The 15,391-nt window shown below is 32.7% G+C and overlaps 1 protein-coding gene across 1 annotated transcript in view; it reads right to left on the minus strand.

The window, feature by feature from the left end:
• Positions 1-15,391, minus strand: part of zzz3 (zinc finger, ZZ-type containing 3) — a 66,938-nt gene continuing 51,547 nt past the window's right edge. The window contains exons 10-12 of the mRNA XM_056471797.1: positions 7,496-7,630; positions 2,955-3,055; positions 1-304 (exon numbers count right to left, since the gene is read on the minus strand). Coding sequence (XP_056327772.1) covers positions 160-304; positions 2,955-3,055; positions 7,496-7,630 — 381 coding nt within the window. The 3' untranslated portion in view covers positions 1-159. The remainder of the gene's footprint in view (positions 305-2,954; positions 3,056-7,495; positions 7,631-15,391) is intronic.

Genomic DNA, 15,391 nt, shown 5'->3' on the forward strand with positions numbered 1-15,391 from the left:
CCACCCCCCTCTGGCAGCGGGTCGGGGCGAGGTGCGGCCCATCTGCGGTACCTTCTCGCCCAGACGTAAGCATTTCTTGACTTGGATGATGGAGCCATGCACAGAATGCCCTGGGGGCTGCAGGCCAGCCCTGAATAGTAGCGCTGGAGCTTGTACCTGTCATCTGTTGGCAGGGAAGTAGTTGGGGTCCAGGTAGTTATAGCCTGTACTTTGCGGTAAGCAGTAGTCTTTGTCCAGGAAGGTTTCGGCCTGGCAAACCGGCTCCAGTCTGTGTGTGGGCTTGTGAGTGTCCGTTCTGAACAAACTGAAGGGGCAAACAGAAAGGTGCACGGTTACAAGACTATGCTGACAACTAACCATCAAACCATCACAGGTTACAACACAAAATGGTGTGGGGGTGGAGGATTGCCTCCATTTCTGGGACATTATATCTCATTTGCGGGCGGCATAAGGAAGTCTCTATACCAGGGATTTTCAACCCACTAGTGGGCCTCAGCAATCCTGCAGGTGGGCCGTGAAATTAACTCAATATTATGAACTCTCAATATTATACTATAATTTGTGTATTGCGTTATTAATATGCTATATTAAAGTGATCGAAGTAATGCAGTTTCTCCTGTTATCTGATTGATTACTTCAAACTCTGCGCAAAACAGCCTCATGATCGCGTCTGCAACTAGTACACACATGTCTGTTCATTCACAAACTGTGTGTGAAGTGAAGTCTTTGTGTATTTTTGTGTGAATTATTTAATACAACTGCATAGTTGTCCAAATTAGTGTCCTGTGAGTGTTTTATAACAGATGCGCGCCAATACAGGAGGATCTAGCGATGCTCAATGGTGTGTCTGCCAAAGAATGTAAGATAAACTTGCATATGAGCTTCAGACGCACTCTGGCGTGAACTATTGCTTTTCTAAGAAAAACCTGAAAAGTACCTGCTGTACTGTCAACTAATGCTTTTATATGTTTTTTGTACAGCTTCAATGTGAATTATTAGGGCCTAATCACTGAAGCCGCAGGTTGTAAAGGTCTGCACAGGAGGTGGCAAAGCTCTATGGACTCTGCTTGCAATTGCACCATCAGCAGGAACTCTGGAGTGATGTAAGCCGGGCTGAAGCACAATCAAACTCTGCATTTATCAGAATATAAAGCTGGAGGATGGAGGACGTCATGGCTATGACAATGGAGATGGAACAGTTAATGGTTAATGGCCCAAATGACCCAGACTTAAATCAATAATTCTCAGTTCCAACAGTGCCAACACACCCAAAAAAGTTCTTATTATACCATTACTGTGAAGTAGGAGCTAATTTAGCTCCCCATTAGAAGTAAAGGCCTTACTAGAGTTAAAATGTTCCTAGTTCATGCTGTTAAAATACAGAAAAAAACAGGTAAACTGCAAATAGTTCTAGGAATTATGGAAAAAGTTCCTCTAGTGTGAAAGACAGCAACTGTGAAAAAGCTGAAGATGGCACGACAATGTTTTCAACCAAAAGTAGGAACCTCATACATCTTGTCTATTTGTTTACACAACAATGTAGTTTTTGCAACAGAAAAATTGAAAAATTAAAAATGGATTTGAAAGTTGGGTTGTCAAAAGTATCAAGTTCGGTACAAAAAATTTAAAAACGTTTATTTCCCATTAACATTTGAGCACTGTTGAGCCCATTCTTAAACATCGCTGATTCACCATTGTGTTAACTTGCAAATTGCAGTACCGATTGGTACCAAATTAGATACTTTTGATTAGGGCTGGGCGATTAATCGAAAAGTTATTAAAATTCAGACATTCAGAACATATAATCGTTAAAAAAATTTCAGGACGTTTTTTTTCAATTGCTTTCCGTACCGCGTGTGGAGTCACGTGACCCTGCTCTGTTAAAGGCTGAGGCTGATTTATACTTCTGTGGCCACTGGTCAAGTAGGACGATGGACCCTTTTTTAAGCCTTACTTTGCACTACATTGACGATGAGTGGAAGCTGTGCCAAAGATACCTTGAGACGGCATATTTTCCATTACATTAAAATGATTATACAGAAGATGCCGGATATTCACAGTTAAAAATATTACGTACAGGATATACAAGAGTTATTTTATTTACAAGAGATACTGCTTATTTTCTACTTTTAATAAGAAAAACTTTGAAAAGAATACATTTTGTTTCCAAAAGTGCAAGTTTTCACTTTTGTATTAAAAAATTGACTGTTTATTTTAGGTAATGCGTGTTTTAATTCCAGTTGTTGAACAATAATGTTCAATAAATAATCATATTCAATTGTTATTATACTTTAGTATTTTAAAATCAAGTAATACACCCTTCATTCAAAAATCTCTCACTCGTAATACGTGAGCTTACTTACTGTACAAAACCAGTCCGTGAACTATGAGGGCAAACGAAGAAAATAAATAAATAAAATAATCGTTCATTAATCGTAATCGAGTTAAAATGTTAATTAATTGAGATTTTGATTGAAATCGCCCAGCACTACTTTTGAAAACAGTATTTCAAAGTTGAAGTTGTTGCAAATGTCCAAGTAAACACCTGAAAACTAAAGTGTTTGAAAATGATGCGTATGCATAGTGCGTGTTTAAGCGGAACGCAGATTAAAGTCAAGCGCAAGCAAACATACACAACAATGGCAGAGTACATAACAGTGCTCCTGCTCAAGTGTTTCCTAATGCTTATTCTGCAAAGTGTTGATTTACTTTATTGCAACCAAAAATCGTACACATATTATACATAGAAAAGAGTGCCGAGTCACCAACTGCACATCATCATTTTACCGGTACTGTTTACTAACATGGTGACAATCCCAAATACTGGCCTATTAGCGTTTTTGGCCATTTTCGTGGATGTGTTAACGCTGATTGAATTAAAGACATCAAAACGAAAGGGAAAAACTTAGTTATTTGGCTACACTTTTGTCTTCTAAACATAATGTGAGACTCACCAGTCAGAGCAGGTACTGCAGAAGTCCACGGCGTTGTCCTGCGGGCAGTCTTGACAGTGCCACCGCACACCCTGGATGGGCTCCATGCCACATATGTCACACTGAGTGAGAAATACATGCAAAAACAAAAGGTGCTGAGCATTGAAAAAGAGCCACATTATGTTATTATAAAGTTGTCTAAGAGCTTTAAAGTTCTCATCTTTAATGATTTATATTTACAGAGGGTTTCTGCAGATCTCACAACGTTAAACTGAAGACTTTTTAAGACCATTAAGTATTAAATTTAAGACCTTTATGACAATATCATATACACGCATACACATAAAGACAAAATGCTAAATCACAAAATTAGTGATAAAATAAATGTATTCAAATTGAACAGTACTAAAGACAGCTTAGATGCACCATTGAACTACAGAAAAAACAAACATCTTAAGGCTGACTTGCCTGGCGATGCACCGCGCACCTCACGAAATGGACACATTCGCCATTGAGATATTCTTTTAAATGACAGGGGGCGGTCAAAAAAAAAACTGACAGTAAAATCTGACGGATAAACAGAGAAGTAGCAAGTTTCCGGAAGATATGACTAGGTCATATCATTAATATCATTGAAGATTTTTAAACTATTGGTTTTTTATTATTTTTATAATTTATTTGAATGATTATAAAGATTTTTATAACCATTCAAGATTTTTTAAACCAAACTTTGATGCATCACTTGCTTTTGTTCATATCTCGAACAGTTCTACCTAGACCAGGGGTGTCCAAACTCGGTCCTGGAGGGCCGGTGTCCTGCAGATTTTAGCTCCAACTTGCCTCAACACACCTGCACGGATGTTTCTAGAAAGCCTAGTAAGTGCTTGATTAGCTAGCCCAGGTGTGTCTGATTGGGGTTGGAACTAAACTTTGCAGGACACCGGCCCTCCAGGACCGAGCTTGGACATGCCTGACCTAGACCCAACAGAACATGGGTTGCTCTACAGTTATATTTTTTATTATGGCAAGAATAAAAGTAAAAAAAAAAAAGACACTTACTAAAAATACTGACATTTTGTTTATTTTGCCCACTCAACAACTCACACATTACTGTCTGGCTAGTTTCTGTCTTCTACTTACAAACTAAAAAGGCAATAATGGTCCAATATTCCTGACCATTATTACCAATAAAGCCTAGAAATTAGGCATCAGTATATTGTAAACTGATAGGCTCATATATTTCTTTCCTGTTATCAAAGACATCATTTGTTACTTAATTTTAGTTTGAAACTTAGAAATTGTTTTAAATTCAAAACTGTAACATAAACATCAGTGTAAAACCTACGAATGGTGGAAAAACATATTCTGAAATATTAAAACCACCTTGGTCTCCACTTTTGCATCGCCTCTTTTTTTTTGTTTTAACAAACTTATCCCTCAGGTTTTCCCAAATTTTTACAAAAACTTTCCTCCTTTTCCACTGCTGTTTCTTTTTCTAGCCAAGAATTGTTATTCATCTGGTTATCTCTATGATCACGCATGGACGGATCAAAAAGATGTCTGTACAGTCATACCTGTTTCAGACAAAATCTCTTCAAAGTGTTTCATATTCAACACAAATCAAACACGGCACCGAGCAAACTGTTCACCCGAGATTTAAAACATTTTCATGAGCTCCGCCAGCCGAAGTCGAGCGCACCCAAAGCTAATCTCCGCAAACACAGCAATGACGTCACATTCGCTGCACGCACTGAGTTCAATAACAGAAAGCTGATTGGCTATTGCATGTTGGTCTCATTTGTAGTTGTAATACCGTAAATTACATTTGGACTAGTGAAATAAAAAACTACAACACCATGAAAACCAAGCAACAACAACAAAAATGAATTTAAATGAGCATTAGATGTAGCGCTACATGGACATCGGAAAAATAAGACTTGTGCAAAAATATTTAAGACCAAGAACAGCGAATTTAAGACTTGGATTTTTTAAATTTTAGACTTTTTGAGACCCCGCAGAAACCCTGTTACATGTAGCAGTAGGCTTTTAGCACTAATGTCTTGTCGGGTAAACGCTAATACATTTTTGTTTAAGTGTATTTTTGTATTATACATTTATATATTATATTACTTTATATTACATTATATTATATTACATTATATTATATTACTTTATATTACATTATATTATATTATATTATATTACATTATATTATATTATATTATATTATATTATATTATATTACTTTATATTACATTATATTATATTATATTATATTATATTATATTATATTACATTATATTATATTATATTATATTATATTACATTATATTATATTACTTTATATTACATTATATTATATTACTTTATATTACATTATATTATATTATATTACATTATATTATATTATATTATATTATATTATATTATATTATATTATATTATATTACTTTATATTACATTATATTATATTATATTATATTATATTATATTACATTATATTACATTATATTATATTACTTTATATTACATTATATTATATTATATTATATTACATTATATTATATTATATTATATTACTTTATATTACATTATATTATATTATATTATATTATATTACTTTATATTACATTATATTATATTATATTATATTATATTATATTACATTATATTATATTATATTATATTATATTATATTATATTACTTTATATTACATTATATTATATTATATTATATTATATTATATTATATTATATTATATTATATTATATTACTTTATATTACATTATATTATATTATATTATATTACTTTATATTACATTGTATTGTATGGTATTGTATTGTATTATATTACATTATATTATATTACATTATATTATATTATATTAGATTATATTATGTTACTTTATATTACATTATGTTATATTATATTATATTACTTTATATTACATTATATTACATTATATTATATTATTTTATATTATATTACATTATATTATATTATATTATATTATATTATATTATATTACATTATATTATATTATATTATATTATTTTATATTATATTACTTTATATTACATTATATTATATTACATTATATTACATTATATTATATTATATTATATTATATTATATTATATTATATTATATTATATTATATTATATTATATTATGTTACTTTATATTACATTATATTATATTATTTTATATTATATTACATTATATTACATTATATTATATTACTTTATATTACATTATATTATATTACATTATATTATATTACATTATATTATATTATATTATATTAGATTATATTATGTTACTTTATATTACATTATGTTATATTATATTATATTACTTTATATTACATTATATTACATTATATTATATTAGATTATATTATGTTACTTTATATTACATTATATTACATTATATTATTTTATATTATATTACATTATATTATATTATATTATATTACATTATATTATATTATATTACTTTATATTACATTATATTATATTATTTATATTATATTATATTATATTACTTTATATTACATTAAATTATATTATATTATATTACTTTATATTACATTACATTACATTATATTATATTATATTATATTATATTATATTACTTTATATTACATTATATTATATTATATTACTTTATATTACATTACATTATATTATATTATATTACTTTATATTATATTATATTACTTTATATTACATTACATTATATTATATTATATTACTTTATATTACATTATATTATATTATATTATATTATATTACTTTATATTACATTACATTACATTATATTATATTATATTACTTTATATTACATTATATTACATTACATTACATTATATTATATTATATTACATTATATTACATTACATTACATTACATTATATTATATTATATTATATTATATTATATTATATTATATTACATTACATTATATTATATTACATTATATTACATTACATTATATTATATTATATTACTTTATATTACATTACAATATATTATATTATATTATATTATATTATATTACATTATATTATATTATATTACATTATATTACATTACATTACATTACATTACATTACATTACATTATATTATATTATATTATATTATATTACTTTTTTATTACATTATATTACATTATATTACATTACATTATATTATATTATATTACTTTATATTACATTACAATATATTATATTATATTATATTACATTACATTATATTATATTACATTACATTACATTACATTACATTACATTATATTATATTATATTATATTATATTATATATTTTTTAATTAAGTTCACTCAAGAAAAAATGTCTGTTGTTTACTTCAGCGGAATACAAAGAGATACAAAATGTCTGTGCTTTTGGTCCATTTTTGAAATTCAGCAGCAATCAGTGATATTTTTGTACTTTAAAATGTTTTTTTTTGACAAGAAAGGTAGTAATAGAGTGCTAGAACAACACAAATGTGCGTAAAGGATAATTTTCAAAGTTTATTCAGGTAAAAGTGTGTGTACCTTATAGCCGACGTGCTGTGTGAGAGCGCTCTCGGCCTGGAGCTCGTGTAGTTTCTGTTTCTTGAGTTTCTTCAGCTCCAGTAGCTCTTTGTACTCCGGAAGGTGCCGCAGCTCCACTGGTACCCCGTCCTCATCCTGAAACATCCCAGCAGGGTCAGAACAGTACAGCACTATTCACCACATCAACTGTCAAACTGTCGCCACTACAACAGACAGCCTATTCACACACAAAGCACATCAGCTAAACTTTAGATTCCCAAGGCCAAAGGAAGGCTATGCTGCCTGATCATGTCATTGCATGTCATCTCCTAAATGTCACTACATATGTAGACATTTCAAAACAATCTGTTCTAATTCTATTCTTTAGCTAGGTTTCCATCCAATAATGCAAATTAAACTATTGTGCCAGTGTTGGGCAATAACACGTTACTAGTAATGCCTTACTGTAACCAGACATGTTTTTTTAGAACAACAGTATCTCCAGCAGAGAAGATCTCCAAAGTTGCTGTTGTAAATTGTAAAAAAAAAAAAAATCTGTGTTTCAAGAGTTCCCACTTAGATATGCTTGGCATATAAAGCAGATTTGGCATGCTGTCCCAGGAGAGAACCCTGAGCTCGGAGATATTTGAGCCCAGGGCTCCCGCCCGGTCGATAAGCATATCAGGAGATCCGAGATCAGGTAGGTCTCGAGAGCTCCCCCTTTAGAAAAGGGAGGAAAAGGAGGAGAAGGGGTGGAAGGGGGGATTCTTCCAAACGAAGATAAAACAGTAGGGAGAAAATGATCCATTTATAGTTAACTGGGATCACTCTGATTGGATTATTACTGATTACAGATGAGTGGCCAGACGTGCTCAATCATATCACGTGCTCCTCTCGAAATTGGTTTATAAAACTTCACTTTTGAAACAAATGAAGACAGCAGAAGTCCATAATTTATTTGAGTTATTTAGCCTGACATGTTTACTGCTCCAAAATATTTGAAATGTTTCTCAAATTAAAATATATTATTTTCAAAGGGGAAAAAGGTTTTGTTTTTTACCCAGACATTTAAAAAGAATATATTTTAGAGCAGTGATCACAATACCGTGATACCATAAAATCATGATATTTATATCCAAGGTTAATATGCTGTCAGAATCTTATACCTGTATATCTTATAACTGTAACGGCATTACTTTTGACACTAACAAATATCGTAACGCATTACTTTTTAAATATAGTAACTCCGTTATCATTACAATATGATGCGTTTGTCCGTTACTTGGTAAGTTCATTAATTTTGGCTGCAGTCTAGCCCACATCTTGCTGTTTATATCGGCGACACATTGTGGGATTGGTGGATGCCAACCAACCACTGTAAAGAAGATGCATTGCGTATGGGGCGCCAGACTGGACAAAAGTCAAGTGAAAGCAGAGAGACCGAATGCGCGTGAGGTACACCAAGTGAGCGAGAGAGACCGGGTGCGTGGGGGAGAGGTCAAGTGTATGCACAAGAGATACCGATTGTGTGCGAGGTAGACCGGGTGTGCGCACGCGAGAGGGACAGAGACTATTAATTTTACTATTATTATTTACTATTACTAATACTACTAGACTGCAGCCAAAGACTACGTCGAATAGTTCGGACTGCTGAGCGAATCACTGGTACAACCCTTCCTACTCCCCAAGAACTGTACTTATCCAGAGCGAGCAGAAGGGCTGCCAAAATCACTCTGGACCCCTCACACCCAGCACACTGCCTCTTTGAACTTTTACCTTCTGGTCGACGCTACAGAGCACTGCGCACCAGAACAGCCCGACACAGAAACAGTTTCTTCCCTCAGGCAGTCCATCTCATGAACACTTGATGATAATAACTGTGGAACTAACATCACTACTTGTTCTACACTTTTATACACATATACACTTATTTAACAACACACTTTACATGCCAATTTGCACATAACAGCTGCACATATAACGTTGTATATAGTAATAAACATGTACATACCACTTGTCAATCTGTATATTTGCACTCACTACTTACTTCTATTTTTTAAAATATATTTATTATCTGTTTTTTGTCCTGTCTCTGTAATCCTGTTGCACTGTAGAAGCTCTGTCACGAAAACAAATTCCTAGTATGTGTGAACATACCTGGCAATAAAGCTCTTTCTGATTCTGATTTTGATACTATGTTTGTTGTTTCAAATACATAACATATTTTTTGTCTGTATAGCAAAATTGATTAGTTTAGTAGACACAGTGACACATTCAGAACACGTTATTTAAAACGTATAGTGTTGCATTGCTCTGAAAAATGCTGTGATTTTTACAGCTGTTATACAACAGCAGATTTTGCACTTTGAATATACACAGCTTACCATAAGCTCTTGACATACCACATTTAATTTGTGGTTAGTTTGAAAATTGCTCATTGATTTCCTTTTGAGCAGCTTTTATGTTTTTGTTTTGTTTAAAATGAATAAAATTTATTGTTGTCTATAATGGCAGTTTCGTGGTAATGAGTTCCACCAAATTGATTCTGAATGATAATTCAGATTACTTTATTTCAAAAGGGTTTTATGTTTGTTGTACATTGTTGCTAGTTTTCATACTCAAGCTGGAACATGTTTGAGGATTAAATACAACTTTTATGACGCTTAGTAACTTTAGTTTTTGCTTTTTTGTTTCTGAATATATTATTCAGCTGGTTAATAATCTTGTGATATTTTTGTGCTGCAGGTCTGACTTAAAAAAAAAAACTTTTCGTTTAAGTTTGTCTTGTGCTTGAGAATACAAATTATATGAATTAAAGAATATGAATACGAGAATACAAATTAAAACTGTGAAGTTGATCAACAGTGTATTCTCCATGCAGCACTGAAGTGACATTATAAGGGCATTAATGGAAGCATTAAACATGTTCTTTGGAAAAGTATCTCAAAAGTTACTTTTAACAGTAAAGTATTACTTTTTGGTTTAAAGTAATCGATAAAGTAATTGAGTTAGCTTTTAAATGAAGTAACTAGCAACTGTAACTAGTTACTATTTTTCAGTAACTAGCACAATACTGTATTGTGCAAAATTGGAATATCACATAAATTTGATTACACATTTAAGGATAAAGCACCGTTTTCATTCATTGAGTCTTAAATTGTCTCTTACTGCTGGACTTGACGGTAAATGTGTTTCCATCATAGTTTAAGTACAATTTTTCTTATCGAAAAAAGGTTTATCTCACTCAGTTGAATGCAGAATTGTTTATGCACATTTTCTAAATGTATGCGCATCTTGGCATTTCCATAAAGAAAGTTTTTAATTCGATATTCCAAAAAACGCATAAAAATATCAGTAAAAAAAATTTACATCAGTTTTTTGCATGACAAATTCATGGAAACCATGATTTTTTTTTATGCATGTTTGTTTAAAAGAAACAACTAAATATTTGAAAACATTTAAAATATAAATATAAAAATACAGTTTACTATCAGTTTAGATCATGGGTTTCAAACTCAATTCCTGGAGGTCCGCGGTGCAACAGTTTTGCTCCAACCCTAATCAAACACAGCCGATGCAACTAATCAAGGTGTTCAAGACTACTAGAGATTATCAAGCAGGTGTGAGTTGGAGCTGGTTGGAGCTAAACTATGCAGAGCTGTGGCCCTCCAGGAACTGAGTTTAAGACCACTGATTTAGATAAATGTAATGCATATTTGCTAAAATAAAAAATATAATAAAAGTAAAATATATATCATTAAAAATACAGTATTTAAAAATTTTAAATGCTGTAGAGTATGGCTATTAAAATTGCTTTATATTATACAGGGTATGTAGAGGAATCATGGAGTTCAATTCAACACCTTTTAAGACCTTTTTAAGACTTTCCATAAATGTTAGGATCACCACTTTAGGTTTTAATCGTTAACATTAGCGCCATTTTAACTTTAAGTATATTTACTAAATACTGATTGCAAGAAATCTAAACTAAAGAGTTCTAGCTTGTGATAACTCCTTATTTATGCAATATAATTCAGAAGTGTGTGAATGATGCACAAAAATGTATAACTACCCCTAAGAAAGACAAATGCAAATAATGAAGAGATCTTGATTTTTCCAGGCTGACAACCATATTTTACTAAATTAGCTTATTCTGATATTATTTTGAATAAAAAAATAGAATAACCAACTAATTGAATAAAATATAAATTTGACTAAAAATGTGATCTGCTTCATCAAAAGCTGAACTATCTGAAGTGAAAGAAAAACAATGGTAACAACTCTCCACAGAAATGTGCAACACAGACAACTATACACTCACTAGCCACTTTATTAGGTACACCTTTCAAACTACTCGTTAACGCAAATTTGTAATCAGCCAATCACATGGCAGCAACTCAACGCATTTAGGCATGTAGACATGGTTAAGATGATCTACAGCAGTTCAAAGCAAGCATCAGAATGGGGAAGAAAGGTGATTTAAGAGACTTTGAATGTGGCTTGGTTGTTGGTGCCAGACTGGCTGGTCTGAGTATTTGAGAAACTGCTGATCTACTGGGATTTTTATGCACAACCATCTCTAGGGTTTACAGAGAATGGTCAGAACAAATCAACAATTGCCTTGTTGATGCCAGAGGTCAGAGGAGAATGGCTAGACTGGTTTGAGCTGATAGAAAGAAACAGTAACTCAAAGAACTACTCGTTACAACCGATGTATGCAGAATAGCAACTCTGAACGCACAACACGTCCAACCTTGAGGCGGATGGGCTACAGCAGCAGAAGACCACACCGGGTGCCACTCCTGTCAGCTAGGAACAGGAAACTAAGGCTACAATTCGCACAGGTTCTCAATAGAAGATTGATGAGTCTCGATTTATGCTGCGACATTGGGATGGTAGGGTCAGAATTTGGTGTCAACAACATGACAGCATGGATCCATCCTGCCTTGTATCAATGGTTTAGGCTGCTGGTGGTGGTGTAACGGTATGGGGGATATTTTCTTCGCACACTTTGGGCCCATTAGAACCAATTGAGCATTGTGCCGATGCCGCAGCCTACCTGAGTATTGTGGTTGACCATGTCCATCCCTTTTTGACCATAGTGTAACAATCTTCTGATGGCTACTTCCAACAGGATAATGCGCCATGTCATAAAACACGAATCATCTCAGACTGGTTTCGTGAACATGAAAATGAGTTCACTGTACTCAAATGGCCTCCACAGTCATCGGATCTCAATCCAATAGAGCACATTTGGGATGTAGTAGAACTGGAGATTCACATCATGGATGTGCAACCAACAAATCTGCAGCAACTGCGTGATGCTATCATGTCAAAATGGACCAAAATCTTGTTCCAATAATTCCAGTACCTTGTTGAATCTATGCCATGACTTATTAAGGCAGTTTTGAATGAAAAAGGGGGTCCAAGCCCAATAAAGTGGCTGGTAAGTGTAGATTGTATAATCAAAGATGATACAAAATTGTATACCGTGTAAAATAGCATTTAAGACTTTTCAAAAGTTCTTTAGAGCCTTAATTCCTCCAAATTGATTTATCAACTTTTTATATTTTTAAGACCCCACAGACACCCTTTTTAAAACAAGGAAAAGCTCTACTCCTATTCTTCCCATTCAACGCTTGTGATGTCACGATTCACAGTGAGCCCCTTACTAATTCATGTAAAATTCCCTGATGCCTGGCAACGCACAATTGGTTATGTTCTTTGCAGGACTCGCTGACCGGTGTCACATAAAGGTTACGTATCAGAGACAGAGAAAATGTCAAGCCACTGCAGTCACTCAACACACGGCCCTCTTTAAACACAGTTCAGCCGAGGAGACGCAAACACTGAGTCATCTCTAATGATTCAGTCAAACAGCAGCTCATCGTCGTCAAATGATCAAATAAAAGCAAATCCCGACCGTGAAAATGCCAGTGAGGAGTGTTTAATTGATTTCCTGTTTGAGAAAGACAATTAAATATTTGCCAGTGGGGAAGGCGAGGGAGGCACTATGATGGAGCAAAATGAAGAACAAGTGAGATTTTTTTATTTTGGTTACACTTTACCTTACTTTTACAGTGTAACTATTCATTTAGGAAGTATAATTCAGAAATATGGCATGAATTATCATCTTTATGCTGATGACATACAATTATACATTTCTGTTGAGCCCAGAGACACTGCTGCAATAAAAAAAATTGTCCAACTGCATGTCCTGTATTGTATAATGGATGACTGCATGCAAAAAAATGTTTTTAAAGTTGAATAAAGATAAAACTGAAATTCTTTTACATGAAATAGGGTCATATGTAGGTTGTAAGGGTCTCCAACAACAGTCTAATATGCATGCAAGGTCAAAAAACACTGGCTTACATGCGATAAGAGATTATAAAGAGTAACCGCGTGTACTGTACCAGGTTAACAAGTAACAAAACACAATAAATACATAATTTGCAAGCTAGAGTAAACGAGGCAACAATTTTAATCGCACTTACTTACACTAGTGAATAAACCTCAACCACTGACTCTTCACAGTTCACAACTCATCTTTGGGTAGAGACTCAATATTATCCATCTGAGCACAGCGTGACTTCATTCGACCGGCGGCGTCTGTGTGTGTGTGTCTAGTGTTTTTTCTATGTTAGTAGGCGGGGCCGCAGGTTTCAAATCTCCCTGGTTTGCGCGCGTAACTACTGGCGAGGCTTGTGTTTCGTGGCTGCGTCATCGCGAAACACCTAATGACTCGTTATCAAGACGACTCGTTTGAAGCACTATGAGTCGACTCTTTTATAGATGAATCAATAATTTTAAACACTGTATACTTACAGATTTAAGCCTTAGCTGGATATTTCACTTCACTTAGAGCTGTGTTACACACTACATGGAAGGGCATTTTCAAAAACCCATAATATGGGCTCTTTAAGTTCAAATTTTAAATCTCATATTAATCAAGTTACAAAAAATGTTTTAATCATTTGAGAAACATTGCCAGAATTCATTTTTTCATATCTTTTAATGATGCTAAGAAATTAATTCATGCTTTTTTTTTCTCTCGGCTTGATTACTGCAATGCTAATTATATTGGTTTACCTAAAGGCTTATATTAGGAAGTTGCAACTCATACAAAATGCAGCAGCCAGAGTTTTAATGAAATTGAAGAAACGAGAACATATTACACATGCATTAATAGAATTACACTGGTTACCAGTGCACCAAAACAGAGATTTTAAGATTTCTTATTAGTTTATAAGGCACTACACAACATGACACCTTCTTACATTTCTGACTGTTTATCCAGGTATAATCCAAGCCCTTTGTTACGCTCTTCTAGTGCTGCACTTTTAGATTTTCACTCTGTAAATCTGATGTGATCTGTCAGTACCTCTTTTAGTCACTATGCTCCAAAAATTTGGAATTGTCTCCCAAATGAAGTGAAAGAATCCCCCAGCATTCATGTTTTTAAAAAGCATGTTAAGATGCATCTTTTTAAAATTGCATATAAATATAACCAGAGATGTATAGTAATGAAGTAGAACTACTTCACTACTGTACTTATATACTAAAATGCTGTATCTGTACTTTACTGGAGTATTGTTTTTTCTCCAACTTCTACTTTTACTTCAGTACATATTTTCGATGGGTTTAATTCTTTTACTCCGATAGATTTTATTATGTGCTGCATCGTTACTCGTTACTAGGGGTTTCAAAATTATTGATATCGGTTAAGTAATAGATCATAACTGGTTATTATATACTGACGTCATTTATCTCCTATGCGCGATGTTGCAGTAGAATACTATTGCGAAGGAGGAGAGGGCGAGTAAATATTGCTCTTACTACAATGAAGGAACACGAGCCGCTGTTTCAATACTACGGAGAAATGCTGTAAAACTCCATCTTTACCTCTCTCTCTCT

This window comes from Danio aesculapii, chromosome 2 (genome assembly GCF_903798145.1).
Source record: "Danio aesculapii chromosome 2, fDanAes4.1, whole genome shotgun sequence".
Taxonomy (NCBI): domain Eukaryota; kingdom Metazoa; phylum Chordata; class Actinopteri; order Cypriniformes; family Danionidae; genus Danio; species Danio aesculapii.